Source organism: Electrona antarctica (genome assembly GCF_951216825.1).
Source record: "Electrona antarctica genome assembly, chromosome: 16".
NCBI classification, from domain to species: Eukaryota; Metazoa; Chordata; class Actinopteri; order Myctophiformes; family Myctophidae; genus Electrona; species Electrona antarctica.
The window spans coordinates 22,738,283-22,762,257 of record NC_136797.1 but is presented as its reverse complement, the minus strand read 5'-3'; the positions used below and the strand labels follow the sequence as shown (position 1 = coordinate 22,762,257).

General features: G+C 45.0%; 1 protein-coding gene across 1 annotated transcript in view; it reads left to right on the top strand.

Moving 5' to 3' along the window:
• The window catches only part of fibcd1b (fibrinogen C domain containing 1b), a gene marked incomplete at both ends in the record, with an annotated part of 343,932 nt that overhangs the window by 103,628 nt on the left and 216,329 nt on the right, over nucleotides 1-23,975 (top strand). The window contains one exon of the mRNA XM_079524855.1: nucleotides 11,479-11,958. Within this exon, the coding sequence (XP_079380981.1) occupies nucleotides 11,479-11,958 (480 nt within the window). The remainder of the gene's footprint in view (nucleotides 1-11,478; nucleotides 11,959-23,975) is intronic.

Genomic DNA, 23,975 nt, shown 5'->3' with positions numbered 1-23,975 from the left:
TATCTGCCAAGGGTTTTATTTTATTTTTTATTTTTTGCACCGGCAGATTTGTGTCTGGCCACTGCGAGGCTACATAAGGACCCTCAATCTGTTTTAGATTACTGGTATATGTGGTCTTTGTCTAATTGCCTTGATGAGGTAATTTGATGGAAATGCATGTTTTTATTTTATTTCATTTGTAGGCTATACTAAATAAACTTGCATTACATCGTTGTGGCGTGTACAACGAAATTAGTTGAATATGTGATTCGTTTTCTGTTGACAAGGTTATTCATATAGGGGGAGCTGTGGGGGAAAGCATGTTAGCAATAGTTCCAGGAAGTGAGGTACCAGGAACATCTATAAAAGTACAGGAAGTGAGGCTGGGGGGAGGGTTCCATTTTAGGAATCAAAATGAGTGTTTGGAGGTTGTTTGTCAAAGAGACTCTTTTAAGGTCAACACTAAACCAGAATCACAAATTGATAAACCACAGAGTGTTTGGGTCGTAAAAGTCAGAGCTTTTGGACAAAGGAAGGTTGGGTGAGGAATATATATATTTTTCTTCCCCCTTTTTGAGCAATGCATTGCCTTTTGATACCTTTGTGGATATTTGATTTTTGGAAAACAGACGATCTACACCAGGGGTGCCCAAAAGGTAGATCGCGATCTACCAGTAAATCACAATGGCTGTGCAGGTAGATCACATGACATGCCCCTAAAGAATATTTAATTTAAATCTAAAAACAATTTTTGAATTAAGTTTACTTGATTGTTTGACTGACATAAAAAAGGGTCAATGCAATACTTTGTTTTCAAGAGTGTTGCTGCGCAAAAATGTGAGATTACATATGAAATACAAAAAAAAATACCTATTTCATTTCTCCCCTTTCCCATTCCACGTGCATTTGTCTTAAATGTAATGCCAGCGCCGCTATTCCAAAGCCATTTTCAGCAATGGTATTATGTTTTTGGTGGGTAGATCATGTTGAGCTGGTCATTTTGAAAGTAGCTCTCAAGTCAAAAACGTTTTGGATTACTTCTGTGATTACTTTTTTACTCATTGGTCTGGCTGGCTGGCTAGCTGGGCCTCTATGTTCTGGACTCATTTCACCTCTGGTGTACATAGAATCACTGTCACTGCAGTCTGCCCCCAGGCTCTCTTCCTCTGGGCTCCATTGAAGGGTGTGTGCGTGTGCGTGTGCGTGTGCACACACGGTTTTGTCGGAGATCGTGGGAGTTTCTCTGAGGTTAGTATACAGTATGTGTGATAATGCTCTAGGAATGGCATTGGCTCTGGAGGTCAAGCGGTCATACTTTGCAATCAGAACGCTTCCTGTTTCGATCCCAGGCTCCTTTCCGGGCTTGGTGTCGATGTGTCCTTGAGCAAGACACTTAATGAGGAACTTCAATATCTTGGACCTGCATGCTGTATAAGATCCCGGGGCTAATTTAACTCCTGAGGGTGTACTGTACCCATTTTGACCTGAGATCAGATTCTAAAAAATGTCTTCTACATCCTGACAGTTTTCTGAAAAAGCTATGTTTCTATGTCAGTCGTTCTTCGATTTTTCAAAAATAGCAGACCTACAAGCTTGTAGCGCGCCACTAGGTGGCACGCTATGAGCTTGTAGATCTGCTATTTTTCAATAGCTAAAGCATAACATAATGCTAACACCAAAAGGGTATTCCCGCCCAAAATGGGTGAATGGACCCGCAAGCTATAGGGTCCATTTGGAAGTTGGAACCCATAGAGGCTCCCGGACCTGACGTTGAGAATGGACATCCCACAGTGCAGTGGTTCTCAACCTTTTCAGGTCGCGACCCGCCCCAAAATAATCACATTTGAACTAGATCTGTGTGCCTGCTTTTTTGTTTACCCCATTCTGGGCGGGAACCCCCTTTGATGTTTTAACCCTTCTGGGCGGGAACCCCCTTTGGTGTGTTAACCCTTCTGGGCGGGAACCCCCTTTGATGTTTTAACCCTTCTGGGCGGGAACCCCCTTTGGTGTTTTAACCCTTCCGGGGCGGGAACCCCCTTTGATGTTGTAACCCTTATGGGCGGGAACCCCCTTTGGTGTTTTAACCCTTCTGGGCGGGAACCCCCTTTGGTGTTTTAACCCTTCTGGGCGGGAACCCCCTTTGGTGTTTTAACCCTTCTGGGCGGGAACCCCCTTTGGTGTTTTAACCCTTCTGGGCGGGAACCCCCTTTGGTGTTTTAACCCTTCTGGGTGGGAACCCCCTTTGGTGTTTTAACCCTTCTGGGTGGGAACCCCCTTTGGTGTTTTAACCCTTCTGGGCGGGAACCCCCTTTGGTGTTTTAACCCTTCTGGGTGGGAACCCCCTTTGGTGTTTTAACCCTTCTGGGCGGGAACCCCCTTTGGTGTTTTAACCCTTCTGGGCGGGAACCCCCTTTGGTGTTTTAACCCTTCTGGGCGGGAACCCCCTTTGGTGTTTTAACCCTTCTGGGCGGGAACCCCCTTTGGTGTTTTAACCCTTCTGGGCGGGAACCCCCTTTGGTGTTTTAACCCTTCTGGGCGGGAACCCCCTTTGGTGTTTTAACCCTTCTGGGTGGGAACCCCCTTTGGTGTTTTAACCCTTCTGGGCGGGAACCCCCTTTGGTGTTTTAACCCTTCTGGGCGGGAACCCCCTTTGGTGTGTTAACCCTTCTGGGCGGGAACCCCCTTTGGTGTTTTAACCCTTCTGGGCGGGAACCCCCTTTGTTGTGTTAACCCTTCTGGGCGGGAACCCCCTTTGGTGTTTTAACCCTTCTGGGTGGGAACCCCCTTTGGTGTTTTAACCCTTCTGGGTGGGAACCCCCTTTGGTGTTTTAACCCTTCTGGGCGGGAACCCCCTTTGGTGTTTTAACCCTTCTGGGGGGGAACCCCCTTTGGTGTTTTAACCCTTCTGGGCGGGAACCCCCTTTGGTGTGTTAACCCTTCTGGACGGGAACCCCCTTTGGTGTTTTAACCCTTCTGGGCGGGAACCCCCTTTGATGTTTTAACCCTTCTGGGTGGCAACCCCCTTTGGTGTTTTAACCCTTCTGGGTGGGAACCCCCTTTGGTGTTTTAACCCTTCTGGGTGGGAACCCCCTTTGGTGTTTTAACCCTTCTGGGTGGGAACCCCCTTTGGTGTTTTAACCCTTCTGGGTGGGAACCCCCTTTGGTGTTTTAACCCTTCTGGGTGGGAACCCCCTTTGGTGTTTTAACCCTTCTGGACGGGAACCCCCTTTGGTGTTTTAACCCTTCTGGGTGGGAACCCCCTTTGGTGTTTTAACCCTTCTGGGTGGGAACCCCCTTTGGTGTTTTAACCCTTCTGGGCGGGAACCCCCTTTGTTGTGTTAACCCTTCTGGGCGGGAACCCCCTTTGGTGTTTTAACCCTTCTGGGTGGGAACCCCCTTTGGTGTTTTAACCCTTCTGGGTGGGAACCCCCTTTGGTGTTTTAACCCTTCTGGGCGGGAACCCCCTTTGGTGTTTTAACCCTTCTGGGCGGGAACCCCCTTTGGTGTGTTAACCCTTCTGGACGGGAACCCCCTTTGGTGTTTTAACCCTTCTGGGCGGGAACCCCCTTTGATGTTTTAACCCTTCTGGGTGGCAACCCCCTTTGGTGTTTTAACCCTTCTGGGTGGGAACCCCCTTTGGTGTTTTAACCCTTCTGGGTGGGAACCCCCTTTGGTGTTTTAACCCTTCTGGGTGGGAACCCCCTTTGGTGTTTTAACCCTTCTGGGTGGGAACCCCCTTTGGTGTTTTAACCCTTCTGGACGGGAACCCCCTTTGGTGTTTTAACCCTTCTGGGTGGGAACCCCCTTTGGTGTTTTAACCCTTCTGGGTGGGAACCCCCTTTGGTGTTTTAACCCTTCTGGGCGGGAACCCCCTTTGGTGTTTTAACCCTTCTGCGTGGGAACCCCCTTTGGTGTTTTAACCCTTCTGGGTGGGAACCCCCTTTGGTGTTTTAACCCTTCTGGGTGGGAACCCCCTTTGGTGTTTTAACCCTTCTGGACGGGAACCCCCTTTGGTGTTTTAACCCTTCTGGACGGGAACCCCCTTTGGTGTTTTAACCCTTCTGCGTGGGAACCCCCTTTGGTGTTTTAACCCTTCTGGGTGGGAACCCCCTTTGGTGTTTTAACCCTTCTGGGTGGGAACCCCCTTTGGTGTTTTAACCCTTCTGGACGGGAACCCCCTTTGGTGTTTTAACCCTTCTGGACGGGAACCCCCTTTGGTGTTTTAACCCTTCTGGGTGGGAACCCCCTTTGGTGTTTTAACCCTTCTGGGTGGGAACCCCCTTTGGTGTTTTAACCCTTCTGGGTGGGAACCCCCTTTGGTGTTTTAACCCTTCTGGGCGGGAACCCCCTTTGGTGTTTTAACCCTTCTGCGTGGGAACCCCCTTTGGTGTTTTAACCCTTCTGGGTGGGAACCCCCTTTGGTGTTTTAACCCTTCTGGGTGGGAACCCCCTTTGGTGTTTTAACCCTTCTGGACGGGAACCCCCTTTGGTGTTTTAACCCTTCTGGGTGGGAACCCCCTTTGGTGTTTTAACCCTTCTGCGTGGGAACCCCCTTTGGTGTTTTAACCCTTCTGGGTGGGAACCCCCTTTGGTGTTTTAACCCTTCTGGGTGGGAACCCCCTTTGGTGTTTTAACCCTTCTGGACGGGAACCCCCTTTGGTGTTTTAACCCTTCTGGGTGGGAACCCCCTTTGGTGTTTTAACCCTTCTGGGTGGGAACCCCCTTTGGTGTTTTAACCCTTCTGGGTGGGAACCCCCTTTGGTGTTTTAACCCTTCTGGACGGGAACCCCCTTTGGTGTTTTAACCCTTCTGGGTGGGAACCCCCTTTGGTGTTTTAACCCTTCTGGGTGGGAACCCCCTTTGGTGTTTTAACCCTTCTGGGCGGGAACCCCCTTTGGTGTTTTAACCCTTCTGGACGGGAACCCCCTTTGGTGTTTTAACCCTTCTGGGCGGGAACCCCCTTTGGTGTTTTAACCCTTCTGGGTGGGAACCCCCTTTGGTGTTTTAACCCTTCTGGGTGGGAACCCCCTTTGGTGTTTTAACCCTTCTGGACGGGAACCCCCTTTGGTGTTTTAACCCTTCTGGGTGGGAACCCCCTTTGGTGTTTTAACCCTTCTGGGTGGGAACCCCCTTTGGTGTTTTAACCCTTCTGGGCGGGAACCCCCTTTGGTGTTTTAACCCTTCTGCGTGGGAACCCCCTTTGGTGTTTTAACCCTTCTGGGTGGGAACCCCCTTTGGTGTTTTAACCCTTCTGGGTGGGAACCCCCTTTGGTGTTTTAACCCTTCTGGACGGGAACCCCCTTTGGTGTTTTAACCCTTCTGGGTGGGAACCCCCTTTGGTGTTTTAACCCTTCTGCGTGGGAACCCCCTTTGGTGTTTTAACCCTTCTGGGTGGGAACCCCCTTTGGTGTTTTAACCCTTCTGGGTGGGAACCCCCTTTGGTGTTTTAACCCTTCTGGACGGGAACCCCCTTTGGTGTTTTAACCCTTCTGGGTGGGAACCCCCTTTGGTGTTTTAACCCTTCTGGGTGGGAACCCCCTTTGGTGTTTTAACCCTTCTGGGTGGGAACCCCCTTTGGTGTTTTAACCCTTCTGGACGGGAACCCCCTTTGGTGTTTTAACCCTTCTGGGTGGGAACCCCCTTTGGTGTTTTAACCCTTCTGGGTGGGAACCCCCTTTGGTGTTTTAACCCTTCTGGGCGGGAACCCCCTTTGGTGTTTTAACCCTTCTGGGTGGGAACCCCCTTTGGTGTGTTAACCCTTCTGGGCGGGAACCCCCTTTGGTGTTTTAACCCTTCTGGGTGGGAACCCCCTTTGGTGTTTTAACCCTTCTGGGTGGGAACCCCCTTTGGTGTGTTAACCCTTCTGGGCGGGAACCCCCTTTGGTGTTTTAACCCTTCTGGACGGGAACCCCCTTTGGTGTTTTAACCCTTCTGGACGGGAACCCCCTTTGGTGTTTTAACCCTTCTGGGTGGGAACCCCCTTTGGTGTTTTAACCCTTCTGGGCGAGAACCCCCTTTGGGGTTCTGTACAGTATGTACAGTATTCAAAAATTCAAATTTTGTGATGCTGCTATATCAATATTTGAAGTTTTTCAGAAAACTTAGGTCAGGATTTAGAAGGCGTTTTTAGAATCGGCCTCAGTCCAAAATGTGTAAATGGAAACGGCCATGTGAACCAACTGGGTTTCTCACTTTAGAGCAGTGGTTTTCAACCCTTTTCATATCAAGGCCCATTATTTATTCTGCTTTTGAGCCACAGACGAGGCTGATGAGATGAGATTTAGCCCCTCAGACCAAAAACTAAAGAATATGTTGTTATTGTTGCGTGGATAAGAGTTTGAACATAATTCCATGCTTTATTGATGTTGTAGGAGAGATAAGGCAAACGTTGATAGACTTCTTAGAAATTAAATAGGCCCGATGCAGATGTTGAGCGTAACATAAAACCAAATGTTTAATTTTACACAAGAGTAAAATATCTAATAAGGGTCCATTTGGTTACCAACTCTCCGTCAATTTAGCAGGGGACCACCTGGAACCTCCTCAGGGACCACTGGTGGTCCGCAAACTACTGGTTTGCGACCCACTGCTTTGAAGACCTGCTATGGCAACAAATCACTGTTAAATAAACAGCAGTTGCTAGATTAACCATATTCCCTTCTTTACCCTATAGATTTACCGTCCATTTATAAAAATCCTCACCGGGCATAGATTGTAATATTTCTCAATATCTATCCACTGTGGATTGACTGTTCCTTTTTTTTACCCACTACTGCGGTCTGTCTGTCTGTCGGTCTGTCGGTCTGTCGGTCTGTCGGTCTGTCGGTCTGTCGGTCTGTCGGTCTGTCTGTCTGTCTGTCGGTCTGTCGGTCGGTCGGTCTGTCGGTCTGTCGGTCTGTCGGTGGCAATTAAAACCAGAAACGTGCTGTATAGGGATTAAAATAGGAATGGTGTGACGTCTGTGCACACTGCTGGGTGCAAACAGACACACTTTCATATTGGCTAATTGACGAGCGCATGCAAATACAGCACACACACACACACACACACACACACACACACACACACACACACACACACACACACACACACACACACACACACATTCGGTACAATTACACGGGGCTTCAACCTTTTGTCACTCACTGTTCACTTCTCGTTCCGTTTTAATCTTCAAGCTATTTCCGACTGTGAAATTAATTGCCGTGCATAATAATGGGGCCCTAAATGTTTCAAAGCTGCACAGATTCCAGCTATCTAATATTCATAGTTATTAACCCATTTTGGGCGGGAACCCCTTTTGGTGTTTCAAGCATTCTGTTATGCTTTAGCTATTGAAAAATAGCAGATCTACAAGCTCATAGCGCGCCACCGAGTGGCGCGCTATGAGCTTGTAGGTCTCAAATCTTTGAATATTCTTTCAGAGTTTCAGTTTTTAACTCAAATCTTTGCTTCTGGAGAGGTCCCCTGGAACAACATATTTTCAGATGTGGGGTCGGCGGCCAATTACATATAATTTTGGGGTCCTTGACATGAAATATTGAGAACCACTGACATAGAAACATGAGGTTTTTCAGAAAAAATACATTTAAAAAAAGTCATTTTTTTAAAATTTCAGGCCTAAATGGATTAACTAATGTGAGTCTAATGAAATAGTGTTGCTGTCGGCTAGAATCCTTCTCTCCATATTTCAATGTTTTAATGCTTTTCTTCCCCCTAAATGCATGCCCTACTTCGCTGTACAAGTACTGTCACGCAGAGTTACAATCTCCATATTCTAACTTTCTGTATTCTTTGTTTTCATAAATTGAACGCCCTACTTGATTATCCCATTTAGACCTGACGTCGATTCTAAACAAATGTGACTAGATTTGATCGAAGGACTGCCATTGGATTTTTTTCATTTTTGTTTTTATCATGTCAGGGAATCATAGCTTCAAATTGACATATTGGTTGTGCAGTTTGACCCACTAGTTTTTGAGATATGGCTTATAGAGTAACGTCTTCTAAGCTTCTAAAACAGTTTTCTTAAAAACCTATACAAGTGTATTTATTTCCATTACTGCATTACTGTATTGCACTCTGGCTGGACGCCACTATTCACTTCATTGTCAAAGTATTTGTATACTATGTGCAGTGACAATAAATTGAATCTAATCTAATCTAATCTAATCTATGTTTCTATATCGGTGATGCTGCTCGCAACCTTTTTCATGTCAAGGACCCCCAGAATTATATGTATATTGCCGCGTTCCCCCATCTGAGAATATGTTTGTTCCAGGGACCTCCCATGCAGAAGCAAAAGGCATGAGTTCAAAATGTTCACTGTGAATTGTGAAAGAAGATCATATTCAAAGATCTGTGCCACATTTTCAAATAGCAGATCTACGAGCTTGTTGCGCGGGACTCGGTGCCGCGCTACGAGCTTGTAGATCTGCTATTTATCAACAGCTGCAGTTTAAAAATAATGGTTAAAAAAGTGGTTAAAAGCTATAAGGTGACGCAGTTTCGTTCCCGTCCTAAATCGGTTATACTTCAGCAGCGTAACACACCAAAGCATCAAAAGTATAGCAGCTATTTTGAAAATTGTGAATCCTGAAATGTAACAGATTTGGACATGCGAGGTTTCCCGACCCGACAGCCATGCACGACACACTGTATCTGTCATATCTCCGGTGCCTACGAGGCGTTCTCTACACGGATCCCCCTCATCTTATTTTTATTTTATTCTTTTTTTTTTCTCTTCTCTCCCTCCATTCTCGCCCCTGCAGATGTGAACGCTTGGACGGTTTTCGTGATGATGGAGCATGACCCATTTTGGGCGGGAACCCCTTTTGGCGTTAGCATTATGTTATGCTTTAGCTGTTGAAAAATAGCAGATCTACAAGCTCATAGCGCGCCACCGAGTGGCGCGCTACGAGCTTGTAGGTCTGCTTTTTTTGAAAAATCGAAGAACGACTGACATATAGAAACTTTTTCAGAAAACTGTCAGGATGTAGAAGACATTTTTAGAATCTGATCTCAGGTCAAAATGGGATAACAAGTGACAGATTTTTTTCTTTTCAACTGACGCGCATATAGTCAGCGATGCAGTGCCGTTTGCTTGTCCAACCCCGACCATGTCCCCCCTAGAGTAGTGCTACTGTCTGCACACACAGTCACATTGTATGCTGTCAGACGCAATAGAGCAGAGTGTGTGCATGATGAACCCCAGGCAACAAACCACAGGGTTTAAATAGCAGTGGTGGAAATCATATACTCACATTTTTGACTTGAGTAAAAAAAAAAAGCCTACTTTACCATATTATACGGATTGGACTGAATTACATTTTATTCAATAAAAAAAGTTGCATTGTGGACATAGATCATTAAGGCTTTCAGAAACGGATTATAAAAGCACTTTTGATTTAAATTAAAGGACCACTTCACCACTTTTCAACCTATCTTCATAAAATAGGTCGTCACTAATAATCATGATGAAATGGCACAATGTTTTCCTACTCTGTCTGTGTCTCATAGGAGGGCTGTGGGCAGTTCAGAAACCCGTCCACCAGTGACATCATCGAGGGGGAAACCAAGCTAATAGAAGCTGCAGGCATTCTAGTCCTGAAAAGTTGCGATGCGGAAATGGAAACCATCGTTCTCACGATAATACAAATCTAAACATTTTTGTAAAAAGAAAATCTCGTTTAAAAAAAAAATCTGCCCAATGATGATGTCACTGGTGGACGGGTTTTTGAACTGTGCCATTTTTATCATGATTATTTGTGAGGACCTATTATATGAAGATAGGTTGAAAAGTGAACAAGTGGTCCTTTAACTGTTTGAAGACAGACAGACACCGATAGAGATGTATTAAATATGCATAGTGGCTGACACATGCGCAACATCCTCTGATCATCTGTCCACAGCACATGGGTAAACACGATGGATAATAGCTCTGGAAATACACGATTGATATCCCTGAGATTAAAGTATAGCTATTAAACTCTTCCATAAAGCAGACCATTAGCTGTCTATTAACACGGTTCACTATGCGCTTTTGCAGTCAATTTGCATATCAATCATTCGTGTCCAATTCATATACATCTGCTTTTTAAAAAACAACTATCGTACAAGCTCACAATGTGGTGCGGTATGAAAAAATAAACATTTTATGGCCACAAGCATTTATATTGCGCACGCACGCACGCACGCACGCACGCAGAGATGCTGCTCATGCACTCTATCATAGTGTGCATCATCCATTGGGGGAAACGGCAGCACGGCCCATTCATTTGGAGGAGGATGCAGGCAGAGAGACCAAGGTGCCGTTAATCATGTACTGTATATAGGTATAGGCCATATCGCTGGCTCCTTTCCATTGATTCTCCCTCCTGGGCGTGAGCAGCAATATGACGCTGGATCATAAAGGCCTTTTTATAGCACATGTTTAACGACATTATGGCACTTATTAGATTTCTATCTCTCTCTCTGTCTTCTTTGGATCCATTTTGTTCATTCGTTTTCGATCCCGTTCTTCTCCCATGCATGTTTTGTGGATCTTATACCGCACTAATTGTTCCCTCTATCTTTGTTGTTGTTGTTGTTGTTGCTATTGTTGTCATTCTCCTCTCTCTCCGTCTGAAGGGGTGAGCTTATGGCTGGCCTCCTGCCGATCACCCTTCACTGCAGCATATGCTAATGGAAATGTGCCCGTTTAGATGGAAGTGCCTTAATTATGCCTTACATTCGTAAGGCGTTTTGAGAGAGTGACATTTTGTTGCTGACAGATATGGATTTGTTTATGGACCAGGGGGTATGTGTCCTTGGGGGTACTCGGAGCTATACTGCAGAGAGAATGAGAAAAGTGTTATTTTTCTGTTATATTTATTGATGGAACTTTCTGTGTGAACCGGCTGATCTGTAAAATGTTAAGCCAAATGATATGACGAGCGCCACGGGATCTGCGCCTTTCTTTAGCTGTGTCACATCATTGTCCAGGGCGCTGTGTAGAAGAAGAAAAACGGCACGCAATCGAGCTCTCGTGTGCGTGCGTGCGTGTAGCGAGCACAAACGCGACGGTTTCACGGGAGTGCGGCTGCTTGACGCTCGATCAGCCTGTCTGATTGCCCACGCCTCCCTACCTGCCCACTTGCCTCTGATGGAAAATGAATTTCTAGATAGTCAGTCACTTTGCATGATTGTGAAAAGCCCATGAGAGAAATTGGAAACATTACATTGATTCCGAGAACTTTTAGTCGAGATGTTTTCTCCTCTATTCTACTAAAACAATTGTTCGTTCTTCTCGCTCGCTCGCTCCTTTATCTTACAGTATTTAATTGTGTCTATTGTGTCTATCTTTGTTCATTTTTGAAGTGCACTGTTGCACTCTGCATTTGTTTTTATTCTGTAAAGCACTTTGAATTGCCTTGTGTATGAAAGGTGCTATATAAATAAAATTACCTTGCCTTCTCTCTCTCTCTCTCTCTCTCTCTCTCTCTCTCTCCCTCTCTACAGAGGATGAGCTGCAGTTACCTGCTGTGCACCATCCTGCTGTTCGTGGCCGTGCTGCTGGCGGTGACCGTGACGGGCACCATCCTCTTCATGAACCACTACCAGGCGCCGCGCATGTCCGACGGCCCGCCGCACGTCTCCACCCACCAGGACGAGGCCAACGCCCTGGTCACGGTGGAGCGTGGCGACGGCTCGCGCATCAACATCTTCATCGACCCCAACTGCCCCGACTACAACGGCAACTTCCTGCGCCTGGAGGGCGTGCAGACGTCGCTGCTGCACTCGCTGACCGACCACGACTCGGACCTGAAGTCGGTGAAGGGCCAGGACCGCGCGCTGCTGGTCAGCCTGGCCGAGGAGGTGGCCAAGCTGTCGGCGCACGCCGGCCAGCTGAAGATGGACTACGAGTCTCTGCGCCGCGGCCAGGGCAGCCTGGGGCAGGACCTCAACACCCTGCAGACGGAGCAGGGGCGCCTCATACAGGTGAGACTCGCCTCGCAGGGGTTCCATCGCCATGCTGGCTTTAATTGGGGTGGACGTTTTGGTCAAAATGTGGACATGCACAAAATGAGCCGACAATAATATTCTCCCGGAAGCACAAAGAGCTATAGCCCTGAATGAGGTCTGTAACTCTGAGAGTGTTGAAATGGAATGGTCCTCTCTCACAGTTAACCCATTCGAAATAAAGAAAACGTTCGTTCTGAAAGAATATATATTCAAAGATTTGTGCCGCATCTAAAATAGCAGACCGTAAGCTCGTAGCGCGCCACTCGGTGGCGCGCTATGAGCTTGTAGATCTGCTATTTTTCAATAGCTAAAGCATAACATAATGCTTAGTTAAAACACCAAACAGGATCCCGCCCAGAATGGGTTAAGGGGGTCCTTGTTAACTATAACATTTGAGAACCACTGGCACTAGTTGGACTCCTAATATGCCAGTGTTGTATTTGTCCGTGTACAGACTGAGAATGACCATAAATAATGAACAGTATACAATAGTATACACATGTACAACTAGCCTCACCTCTTCAGACTCCACCTTAGCCCTGTAACACTTGCCATAGCCTCGGAAACCCAGACGTTTTTATTTCCAGGGAGAAAAAAAAAGTCTGGGGCCGAGTCGGTCTCTCTCTGCTGATTTCTGATCGTCTGCACCTTTGTTAAATTGACGCAGACACGTACACACACACACACACACACACACACACACACACACACACACACACACACACACACACACACACACACACACACACACACACACACACACACACACACACACACACACACACACACACACACACACACACACACACCTCTCTCTCTCTCTCTGTCGCTCTAAATAATTAGTCTCATGTCCTGCAGCTGTGTCTAGTTTCTCCCGGCGGATCCTGCCGGGAGCTGCCTATGCCATAGAAAGCATCGGTTGGTTCCAGTCTAGTATCATTATTATTCCGATGGTATGTTGGTCCGACTCACCCCATTACTAGCCCTGTCCCCAACCCTAACTGCACGCAAAGCCGCGTTGTCGGACTAACGCGCCGTCAGAATTACGAGCGGATCCCGCACTTGCCCTATCCTTGACGACCTTGCAGGCTTCTATGGAAAGGCTAAAATGTAATGTAGACAGATCCTGTATAGTTTTAACGTACATATTATATATATATATATTTATTTTATATTATACTGTTTAGACTGATTTGATTTCTTACAGTAGCTCATGTTAACCATGTTGCAACTTACGTTCTGGATTAAGCGTCTGCTAAATGTCTAAATTGGCACTGTTGTGGCTGATAAGAATTCCCTTTGAATTACTCATGCCGGCAGCAGGCTAAACCTGGGAGCTAAAACAATATGTAATGACGCGCCACAAACAATGATAAAATGATTCATGTCCAAACGAGCTCATAAGTTTAAAATGTTTATATATAGTTCAGTGCACCAAATATTACAATACAATTTAAATAAATACATATATATATATAATAAATATGTGCAAAGAATCCAAATCTAAACAGTGAGCAAACAAAAGTGAATGAACCAAAACATCAATAAAGTGCGAGTGCGGTCAACAAAAAGTATCGCTCCCAGCTCACCCTGCCTCCAAGTTCAAGCATCCTAAGAGTGAGCTGGTAGACACCTGTATTTGTGACCTGATCTGGTGGCCACCCACAGAGGCGCTCCCACCAATAATGGAGCGTCAATGCGGTGCCCACACCCATCACCAATCAAGTGAAAATAACTGTGACTAAGCACTCTTTGGGCAGTATTATGCGTGTCTTAAGTACCAGGTCTTATTACTTAACTTAAGACCTGGAGGCGTGATCAATGCCATTTGGCTATTCTGAGTGGCCAAACAGCATTGACTACGCCTCCAGGTCTGAAGTTAAGTAATAAGACCTGGTACTTAAAGGGGAATTCCACTCATTTTCAACATTTTACTATGTCATTAATATACCTTAGAGCTGTTGTGTGGAAATAATAAAAAAGTCCCCCCACTCTGTGTTAACTAGAACTGTAATTATGGAAAAAAAAACATTAACATGGTGAAACACATCTTGATGACATCATCAAGATGTGTTTCGCCATGTTAATGATCTTTTTCAGACCTCCAGTTCTAGGAAACACAGAATGGGGGGGACTTTTTATTATTTCCACACAACAGCTCTAAGGTATATTAATGACATAGTAAAATGTTGAAAATGAGTGGAATGCCCCTTTAAGACACGCATAATACTGCCCTTTGGCTCCTACAGGCACTTTGCACTAACACAAGGTTACAGTGTCATCCCGTCCCGCCCCCAAAGCACAACCCGGTATGTCAGCAAAATGTATACACAATTATCCCATGTTGTAACAGAGGGACACACCTCCGGTTACTTTACCCATTCAGGCCTGACGTCGAAATAAAAAAAAAAGGTTTTATAAATCATGACAATTTTCTGAAGGATTTGAGGCACATTTTAACGATTTAAAAAAAATAGCAGACCTACAAGTTCTGAAAAATTGAAAAATAGCAGACCTACAAGCTCATAGCGCGCCACTCGGTGGCGCGCTATGAGCTTGTAGATCTGGTATTTTTCAATAGCTAAATTATAACATAATGTTTAAAACACCAAAAGGGGTTCCCGCCCAAAATGGGTTAAAAACTAAAACACTGGTTGAAGCAGACAATATGGATATATACTCCGGTCAAAGAATCAGGCTCAGGCTTTGGATATCTCCAAAGGCATACAATGTGATAATGGGTGTGTGGTCTGAAATAAACAATAAACAGAAAAAGCACTTAGAATTAGCATGTACTCGGATATTAACTTAAATATCCACTAGAATACAAGATGCAATCACTAGCGTGTACTTATTATACACAGTGTCACAAGCGGTAACAAATAAAACGACTCTGTGTAACAAGATTATCGCCAAACCTGTCTAAATATTATGAAACACAAAACGAATAAACATCATCACCACCAGAGTAACACAAAATGCACCATGAAAGATTACAAACATACTGTAGCCTAAACAGTGGGAAGCTAAACAAACACCGTTCAAGGCACCGTTCACACCTGAGAGGCCGATGTCTCCTCGGTGTCTCCTGTCTCTTCTGAGTGTCGCGCGGCTCGCAATGCATTTCCAATGGGAGTCGCGTGGTTTGACGAGACAACCTTGTTCCATCATGGGGGGAGGAGGGCAGAAGACAGCCATGCAACAAGGTTGTGTCATCAAACCATGTGACTCTCATTGGAAATGCATTGAGGCGGCCATGACACACAGAAGACACATGACACAAGTGTGTCTTAAGTGTGAATGAGGCCTAACCAAACGACCATGTGCTGTCAATTCACCAAACCACTAAATCAACACTGTTATGACCTATAATAACGTACTTAGATTGTTTCATGAACGCATAGAGTGGGGGGGGGGGGGGGGGAATCACAAACTTGACGGAAACAAACACACGGCTCCCGTGTGTGTCAAACAATATACTGCCTAAAAATACTGCCTGTAGGCCCAGGCGGTTAGCTCAACCGTCTGGGCACCTAGGCTGCCAAACCAGCCGGACGGCGTGCCACGGGTTCGACTCCCGAGCCCGACGGCCTTTGCTGCGTGTCACTCCCCATCTCTCTCTCCCCCTTTCCTGTCTGGCTACTGTCACTATCAATAAAGGCATAAAGAGCCACAAAACAAATCTAAAAAAAACAGAAAAAAGAAAAAAAATACTGCCTGTATGTATACATACTGTACTGTAGATACACATACAGGCAAATACCTGTGTCATTATTAACCCTACCCCTAACCGCAGGTGGAAGCCACGGGGTGAGTCTCTTAACCGGCCACGTATGTCGGACTGATGAAACTTAATGCGCAGTCACCCGCAGCCCAGACACAACACAAACAGGACTGATGAGACTAATGCGCAGTCACCCGCAGCCCAGACACAACACAAACAACCCCCAGTCACAGTTGACCATGACATTGGCAGTGTCACCCGTGCAATCAGTACAATCAGTACAAAGGCGGGGGGGGGGGGGGGAGTGACAGTGTCAGCCGTGATTGTACAATAGAGCAGGGGTAAAGTTTTTTTGTCTGGGGACCCCCGGAAATGCTTTGGCCATGTCTCGCTTTTTGCCCTTATTGATTAACAGTAGTTTGACAGGAAAGGGGGAGAGAGATGGGGGGGGGGGAGGGGAGAGACAAAGGTCGTCAGGATCGGGACTCGAACCCGGACTATTCCCCGGATGGCGTCATATAAGAACCGGTGATGACCGAAATGAACAAAACCACCCCGGTGATTTCGTCAACTGTTGATGCTCCATATCCATACGAGTATAAAATCGCATGCCGATGACATTGACGATGGAACGTGGCAGACCGAATGAGATGGGTATGAAATGTACATGTTCTTTCATGTGCTTTGAAGTGCGCTTCAGCACGCAGCGTTCACATGGGACTGAGATCGTTCAGCTAAACTTACATTATAATTAGCAACAGTGCTCTATACGAATGTAAAGACACGTCTTCGGGAGAGAGAGAGAGGGAGAGGGAGAGGGAGAGGGAGAGGGGGAGAGAGAGATTCAAAGTTTTAGAAGAAAAATAAGAGCCCACGTTTTCCTAGGGATTCTTTTCTCCTTCTGTGCTGGATCTAGGACATCGTCGGTGTCGGGTGGAGACCTTGTATATCCAAACTCGTTACGGAACGAACACATTCCGAAATAGTGAAAATAGTCGATCTATACAAGCTAACATACTGTATTATGGTCACTGTTTGCCTGTCCCAAAAGTTGTCCTTTTAAAATGAATGAAGTATGGAGATACAAGGTTTCTGCCCGACAGCGGCAACATAATCCTGAGACAGGAGTAAAAGTAGACAGCTTTGGCCACACACTCGCCATTGCAGAGTTTCTCTGTTTCCCGTCCAACACTCTAAAGGCCTCTGTCCATCAAACGAGGAGCTTCAAACATGAAGAGGGGCCGGGCAGAGGGGGGGAACATTTAGAAACAGACGCCAGAAGAAATCTCTGTGAGATTCTTTAAGTCTGCTGAGAGCTGGCATTTTAGGGTTTAAGTCAGGAGAGAGTGTAAGGAATGAATAATTATACGTCTCCTCAGAGAGTGAGTGAGGGCCTGGACGACCGAAGTCTGCGTACTGTTTTTTTGCGTGCGTGCGTGCGTGCGTGCGTGCGTGCGTGCGTGCGTGCGTGCGTGCGTGCGTGCGTGCGTGCGTGCGTGCGTGCGTGCGTGCGTGCGTGCGTGCGTGCGTGCGTGCGTGCGTGCGTGCGTGCGCGTGCCTCGGCCTCATGGTGGCGATACAACAAGGCCCTTCACGTTGTGGCCCCAGCCATTTGTGCTAGACTATAGTTTTTCAACTATTTGCTATACAACTCCTGCAACTTCTGGCCAAAATGTAAACATTGTGGTTGACGTCATGAGATCAAGATATAGCTGTGACATGAATTTGTCTAATAAGTGTTGCATTCCAAACTTTGCTCCAAGGAGCACACTCTACAGTTAGGGAATTGTGCTCTTAAATTCAAGGCCAACGATGGAACTTGCAGGAAAAACGCCTGTTTTGAAAAAGACGTGAGAATATAAATAAAGAATTAATATCAATATTAAGTAATTACTCACAACAGGCCACGCTAATGTTTATAACAGCACTAAAGGGCGTTAGCTGGGACATAAGCAAGCTGTGACATAATCATCATTGTGAGTTATTGGTTTTGCAAAACGCTTAGACACATCCCAATTAGAGCTGTTTTTAATAACAATTTCATTACAAGAATGGGATCTTTCTTTCTTTCTTTCTTTCTTTCTTTCTTTCCAAGAAAGTACGCCCCAATAACTGCCTTAAACCATTAAATCCAGGAAAGCATCTGTGTCATTTTAGATTTTAGCGGTGGGTATTCAAAAATAACAGACATACTGCAAAATGCATACAGTGTATATATATTTTTTACGTGCAAAAGTTTGCCCACCACTGATATATAGCAACATAGTAGGTTTTTCAGAAAAAGGTTTAGATTTGTAGAATCAGCGTCAGGGTCTTAACGGGTTAACCCATTTAGGCCTGACGTCGAAATAAAAAAAATGTAAATCATGACAGTTTGCTGAAAAACCTGTGTTTCTATGTCAGTGGTGCTAAACCTTTTTCATGTATTTGGCCGCCGACCCCCATCTGAAAATATGTAGAAGCAAAGATTTGAGTTAAAAACGTTCACTCTGAAAGAATATATATTCTCAAGATTTGTGCCAGATTTTCAAGATTTTTCAAAAATAGCAGACCTACAAGCTCGTAAGCGCGCCACTCGGTGGCGCGCTATGAGCTTGTAGATCTGCTATTTTTCAATAGCTAAATTATAACATAATGCTTAAAACACCAAAAGGGGTTCCCGCCCAAAATGGGTTAATAAGCAATGCCGGTTGTTGTGCAACCTTTACCTTTAGATGTGATCTTAAATGTCATCTCTATCTGTCTCTGTCTGTCATTGTTCCATTTGTCATACCTGCCGTAGATGTCTCATGACATTTCATTAACCCGCACCTTTGGCATTGACTATTTAACCCATTTTGGGCGGGAACCCCTTTTGGTGTTAGCATTATGTTATGCTTTAGCTATTGAAAAATAGCAGATCTACAAGCTCGTAGCGCGCCACCGAGTGGCGCGCTACGAGCTTGTAGGTCTGCTATTTTTGAAAAATCGAAGAACGACTGACATAGAAACATAGCTTTTTCAGAAAACTGTCAGGATGTAGAAGACATTTTTAGAATCTGATCTCAGGTCAAAATGGGTTAAAACCACCATTTCTTTTCCTGAATTGACATACAGCCCATTTAGTTTGATGAACTGTATTTGGTTCATTTCTTTTTTTTCTTCTCCTGTCTGTAACCTCAGTGTCAACCTTCGAAGGTGATTCTATTTTATGTTCTTATTTTCTTTTCTCCCGGAGAAAAAGAAATGCTCTATCAACTCCTCCATAGATATGGCTTCCACGGAGGTCGAGGTTCACATTGAATGATTTCATTGTGTTGTGGTTATCAACCTTGAGAAGCAGGTATATTTTTTCTCAGCCGTGAAGTGATATGTACCTTTACAAAAGACATTAACCCATTCAGGCCTGACGTCGAAATTAAAAAAAAATGTTTTCTAAATCATGACAATTTTCTGAAAGATTTGAGGCACATTTTAACAATTTTTCAAAAATAGCAGACCTACAAGCTCGTAGCGCGCCACTCGGTGGCGCGCTATGAGCTTGTAGATCTGCTATTTTTCAATAGCTAAATTATAACATAATGTTTAAAACACCAAAAGGGGTTCCCGCCCAATATGGGTTAAGCCTGCTCATACATAGCTATGCTAGATGGTTATTATAGCACACAGTGAGATACAGTAGCATGCTTTGAAATACCCATTTCATACATGGATTTATTATAACCAGTGGTGGACACTGACAGTAACTGAGAACATTTACTTGAGTAAATTTGTTTGTTTGTTTAGTTTTTTAGTATTTCTGCAAGCACACCGCCACATTTTTTTTAATACTGTTTTTATTAGGCATTTTGTATATGACATAACTTCAGAATATCATTGACGGATAATGAGTAAATACAAATAATAGTGACAGGTAGTGTAAATGTTCCAAATACAATACATAATAAAAAAGGTATATAAATGTGACAAACAAGAAAGAACAACAGGACAGACACTCTTGCTCTCAAACTTCCCCAACAAGTTGTTGTAAATCAACTGAATTACAGACATCTTCACTCCGTCTCAATTCAAACTTTATCTTTTCCAATTGCAAATAGTGCACAACATCTTTCATAAGTGTAGTGTGAGTCGGAACCTGTGCTTGCTTCCAATTCACGCCGCCACATTTTAAACACAAATATAGTACTTTTGACTCTCATACATTTCCAGGAAAGGACTCTTGGGACAGACACATACACATATCCACTTTAAGCCTTTTTTCACTTGTACAGTTAGACCTGCTAGTTTCACTATTTTCCAAACTTGTGCGGCTCACCGCTGTTCCTATCCACTACAACAGCTTAGTGACAGCTACTTCAGCACCATGGACAGCAGCTACAGTTACTATAGAACCATGGACAGCAGCTACATATGGAACCATGGACAGCAGCTACAGTTACTTCAGCACCATGGACAGCAGCTACAGTTACTATGGAACCATGGACAGCAGCTACAGTTACTATGGAGCCATGGACAGCAGCTACAGTTACTATGGAACCATGGACAGCAGCTACAGTTACTTCAGCACCATGGACAGCAGCTAAAGTTACTATGGAACCATGGACAGCAGCTACAGTTACTTCAGCACCATGGACAGCAGCTACAGTTACTATGGAACCATGGACAGCAGCTACAGTTACTATGGAACCATGGACAGCAGCTACAGTTACTTCAGCACCATGGACAGCAGCTACAGTTACTATGGAGCCATGGACAGCAGCTACAGTTACTATAGAACCATGGACAGCAGCTACAGTTACTTCAGCAGCATGGACAGCAGCTACAGTTACTACGGAATCATGGACAGCAGCTACAGTTACTTCAGCACCATGGACAGCAGCTACAGTTACTATGGAACCATGGACAGCAGCTAGTTACTTCAGCACCATGGACAGCAGCTACAGGTACTTCAGCACCAAGGACAGCAGCTACAGTTACTATGGAACCATGGACAGCAGCTACAGTTACTATGGAACCATGGACAGCAGCTACAGTTACTTCAGCACCATGGACAGCAGCTACAGTTACTATGGAACCATGGACAGCAGCTACAGTTACTTCAGCACCATGGACAGCAGCTACATACATCTCTGAGCTCCCCCCCACCCCCTCTCTCTCTGAGAGAGATTAATACTCTCTCATCCTGTATTCAAATTGCCTAGAGGGTGGGCCGACCTCAGACCGCAGCCATCACAAACATACAGCCTCCCCCCCCCCCACCCCCACCCCCCGGGGGGCCATGGACACCCTGGTTCTTCACTCCTCACCAAACTTGGCACAAACTCTGTTCAGGGATATGCCATGAATGTGGTCAGCTATTTGAACACATAGGGCGCTTCAGCAGTATTAACCCATTTAGGCCTGACGTCGAAATAAAAAAAAAATCTTCTAAATCCGCCAGTTTTCTGAAATAAATATGTTCACGATTTTTCAAAAATAGCAGACCTACAAGCTCGTAGCGCGCCACTCGGTGGCGTGCTATGAGCTTGTAGATCTGCTATTTTTCAATAGCTAAATTACAACATAATGTTTAAAACACCAAAAGGGGTTCCCGCCCAAAATAGGTTAAACACTTCAAATGGCCAGAACCTGCGGTAACCATTGCTCTGATCAGCGCAATATAGGCCGCATTGCAGCCTGAAAATGTAGTTTCTGAAAATGTACTTAGTAATTTGTATTTTGAATACTTTCAAAATCCAATATAGTATTTAGTATTATAGTAATATAGTACAGTATTATAGTATTTACTTGAGTATATACTTGGTCCACCACTGTTTATAATGGCCAAATTGTAACTCTGCATTTGAAGTCACTGAAGGTTCTCTGCAGGAATTATCATGATAAGCCACACTAGGGCTTGGCTATTAAACAAAAAGACAAGAAAAATTGTACAACCAATAACCCACTTGTCAGGATATGATTTTAGGACCCCGAAGCGGACGGAAACAGGTTGAAGGCTAAACAGAGTTTTAATTGTATATCAGCAGTTCACAGAAAATGAAGTCCAACAGCAAAGTCCATGAACAGAATCCACAAAAAACCCTGGCAAACAAATCCAATATCCAGCAGGGAAAAGGAAGGTCAGAATCCAGGCAGGCAGGTGGTCAAAAAAACAAAAGGCTAAATGCAGGCAAACTTGTGGGACTGGGAGCAGAGGAGCAGAGAGCACAGGGACACAGGAATATAATCTGGCAGATAACAAGGAGACAAGCAGGGTTTAAGTAGACTGAGTGTGACAAACGAACAGAGTGCAGGTGTGAAGCTCCACTCTGACTGGCTGATTGGGAGTGAGCAGATGAGTGGGAGTGACGGCACTGGATTGACAAGAAATTGACAATTAGTCAGGGCAGAAGCACATATGACAACAACTTGGAAGTAGTCTAGTCGTGTGGGCGGCTGTGGCTCAGGAGGTAGAGCAGGTCGTCCAATGATCCCTGGGTCGGCGGTTCGAATCCCGGCTCCTCCTGTCCACATGTCGAAGTGTCCTTGGGCAAGACACTGAACCCTACATTGCCTCCAATGAGTCGGTCGGTGTGAGCTCGGCACCATTGGTGTGTGAATGTGGGAAGTGAGGACGCTGGCGTCGACTGTTCGCCGCTTCACCTCCCAATGTATGAATGAATGAACCATTGTAAAGCGCTTTGAGCACTTGGAAAAGTGCTATAAAAATTCAAAAAAATGCAATTAATTATTAGTCACACCCACAGGCAGGCCCAGACCCAAGACTCAGACTCTATTCCTGACACCACTTCGTATTGGTCGTGTAGGTTAACCCGAAAACTAATAGGAGTAATAGGTTTTCATTTGGGGTCTTCTTGTATTTCAACAACTTGACAGAAAATAATCTAATGTGTTTTATACTCAACTGAATCAATTAGTCTGATTAAACACCATAAAATAGCCGTTCTACAATCTCATAATGCAGTTGATTGTGACACATTGTGAGCTTTTAGATTGCTATTTTTCGTTCATGAATTGTAATCGAGGTGTGAACGTTTGAAATAATTGTGATATTGATTTGAAATCACATCGCCCCAGTTCTAATCCACAGCTACCTATAGGTTATGCGTAACAACTTAAAGCAGCATCATTTGTCACTTACATAACAAATGATGTCCCACAAAATCAGATGTTTAAGCAATAACAATCATTCTTCCAAGTTCCATACATTTGTTGACTCGGGGCTTGACTGCCTGCGGCTACTCCTCGGTGGACATATTTGCAGTAGCCTCGGAAACCCAGACGTTTTTATTCCCTGCAGGGAGAAAAGAAAAGTCTGGGTCCGAGTCCACTTCGGCATAGAGTAGCGCAAACATCACTCACTCTCTGCTGATTTCTGATCGTCTGCACCTTTGTTAAATTGGCACACATGCACACATATACACACACACTCCTCTCGCTCTCTGTCGCTCTAATTAATTAGTCTCATGTCTAGCAGCTGCGCATAGTTTCTCCCGGCGGATCCTGCCGGGAGCTGCCTATATGCCATAAAAAGCATTGGTGAGTTCCAGGCTATATTTGCAGAGACTCCTGGGTAATGAAGTCAAAGACGTTGCCTGCCATGTTATTTGTGTCCAGTGATACCCAAAACTACATATAGTATAGTGGTATAGTGCGGCTTTAATGTTTTTTTTTTGTTTAAACTGTGGATGAATCTTGCTGCTAACAACAACAACAACCATGCACACAGCTTTGTGTTGTATGGCTGTGACATAATCACAATAATAGTGCAGCTTTAACATTTACCAGCCACTGCTTCTGGTATATTATGTTAATTATTCATCAGCGCTGGCTCAGATCTGCACAGAGGGCTGTGACGGCTGGATTAATTCCTGAGGGATGCCCTGCTATCTATCACTGTGTGTGTTGTTCAGTATTGGTTACCACCAGCGGAGAAACGATCCCATTTAGACATGAGACAGATTATTTAAAAAAGAAAAAAACTTGTTTTCTGAAAAACCTATGTTTCTATTAGCCTGGTGGAACCACTCCCCCTGCTGGACAATATGTGCATTCTGCCAGAAGGGTGAGTCTGGAATCTCTCGGGCAGAGACGATGTACTCCGGACCAATTCTGGCCGGAGCGATATGCGGCTGATATGGGGCCGCTAGAGGCGGGATCAACGCGAGACTTATGACATATTGAAGCTGTGCCACGGCGCAAATGTAAACTCAACCTAACAAGACTATAACTCGAAATAACTATGGAGATATCAGATTTTTGTCCCGCTGAGAGCCCATGATGCAGGCAG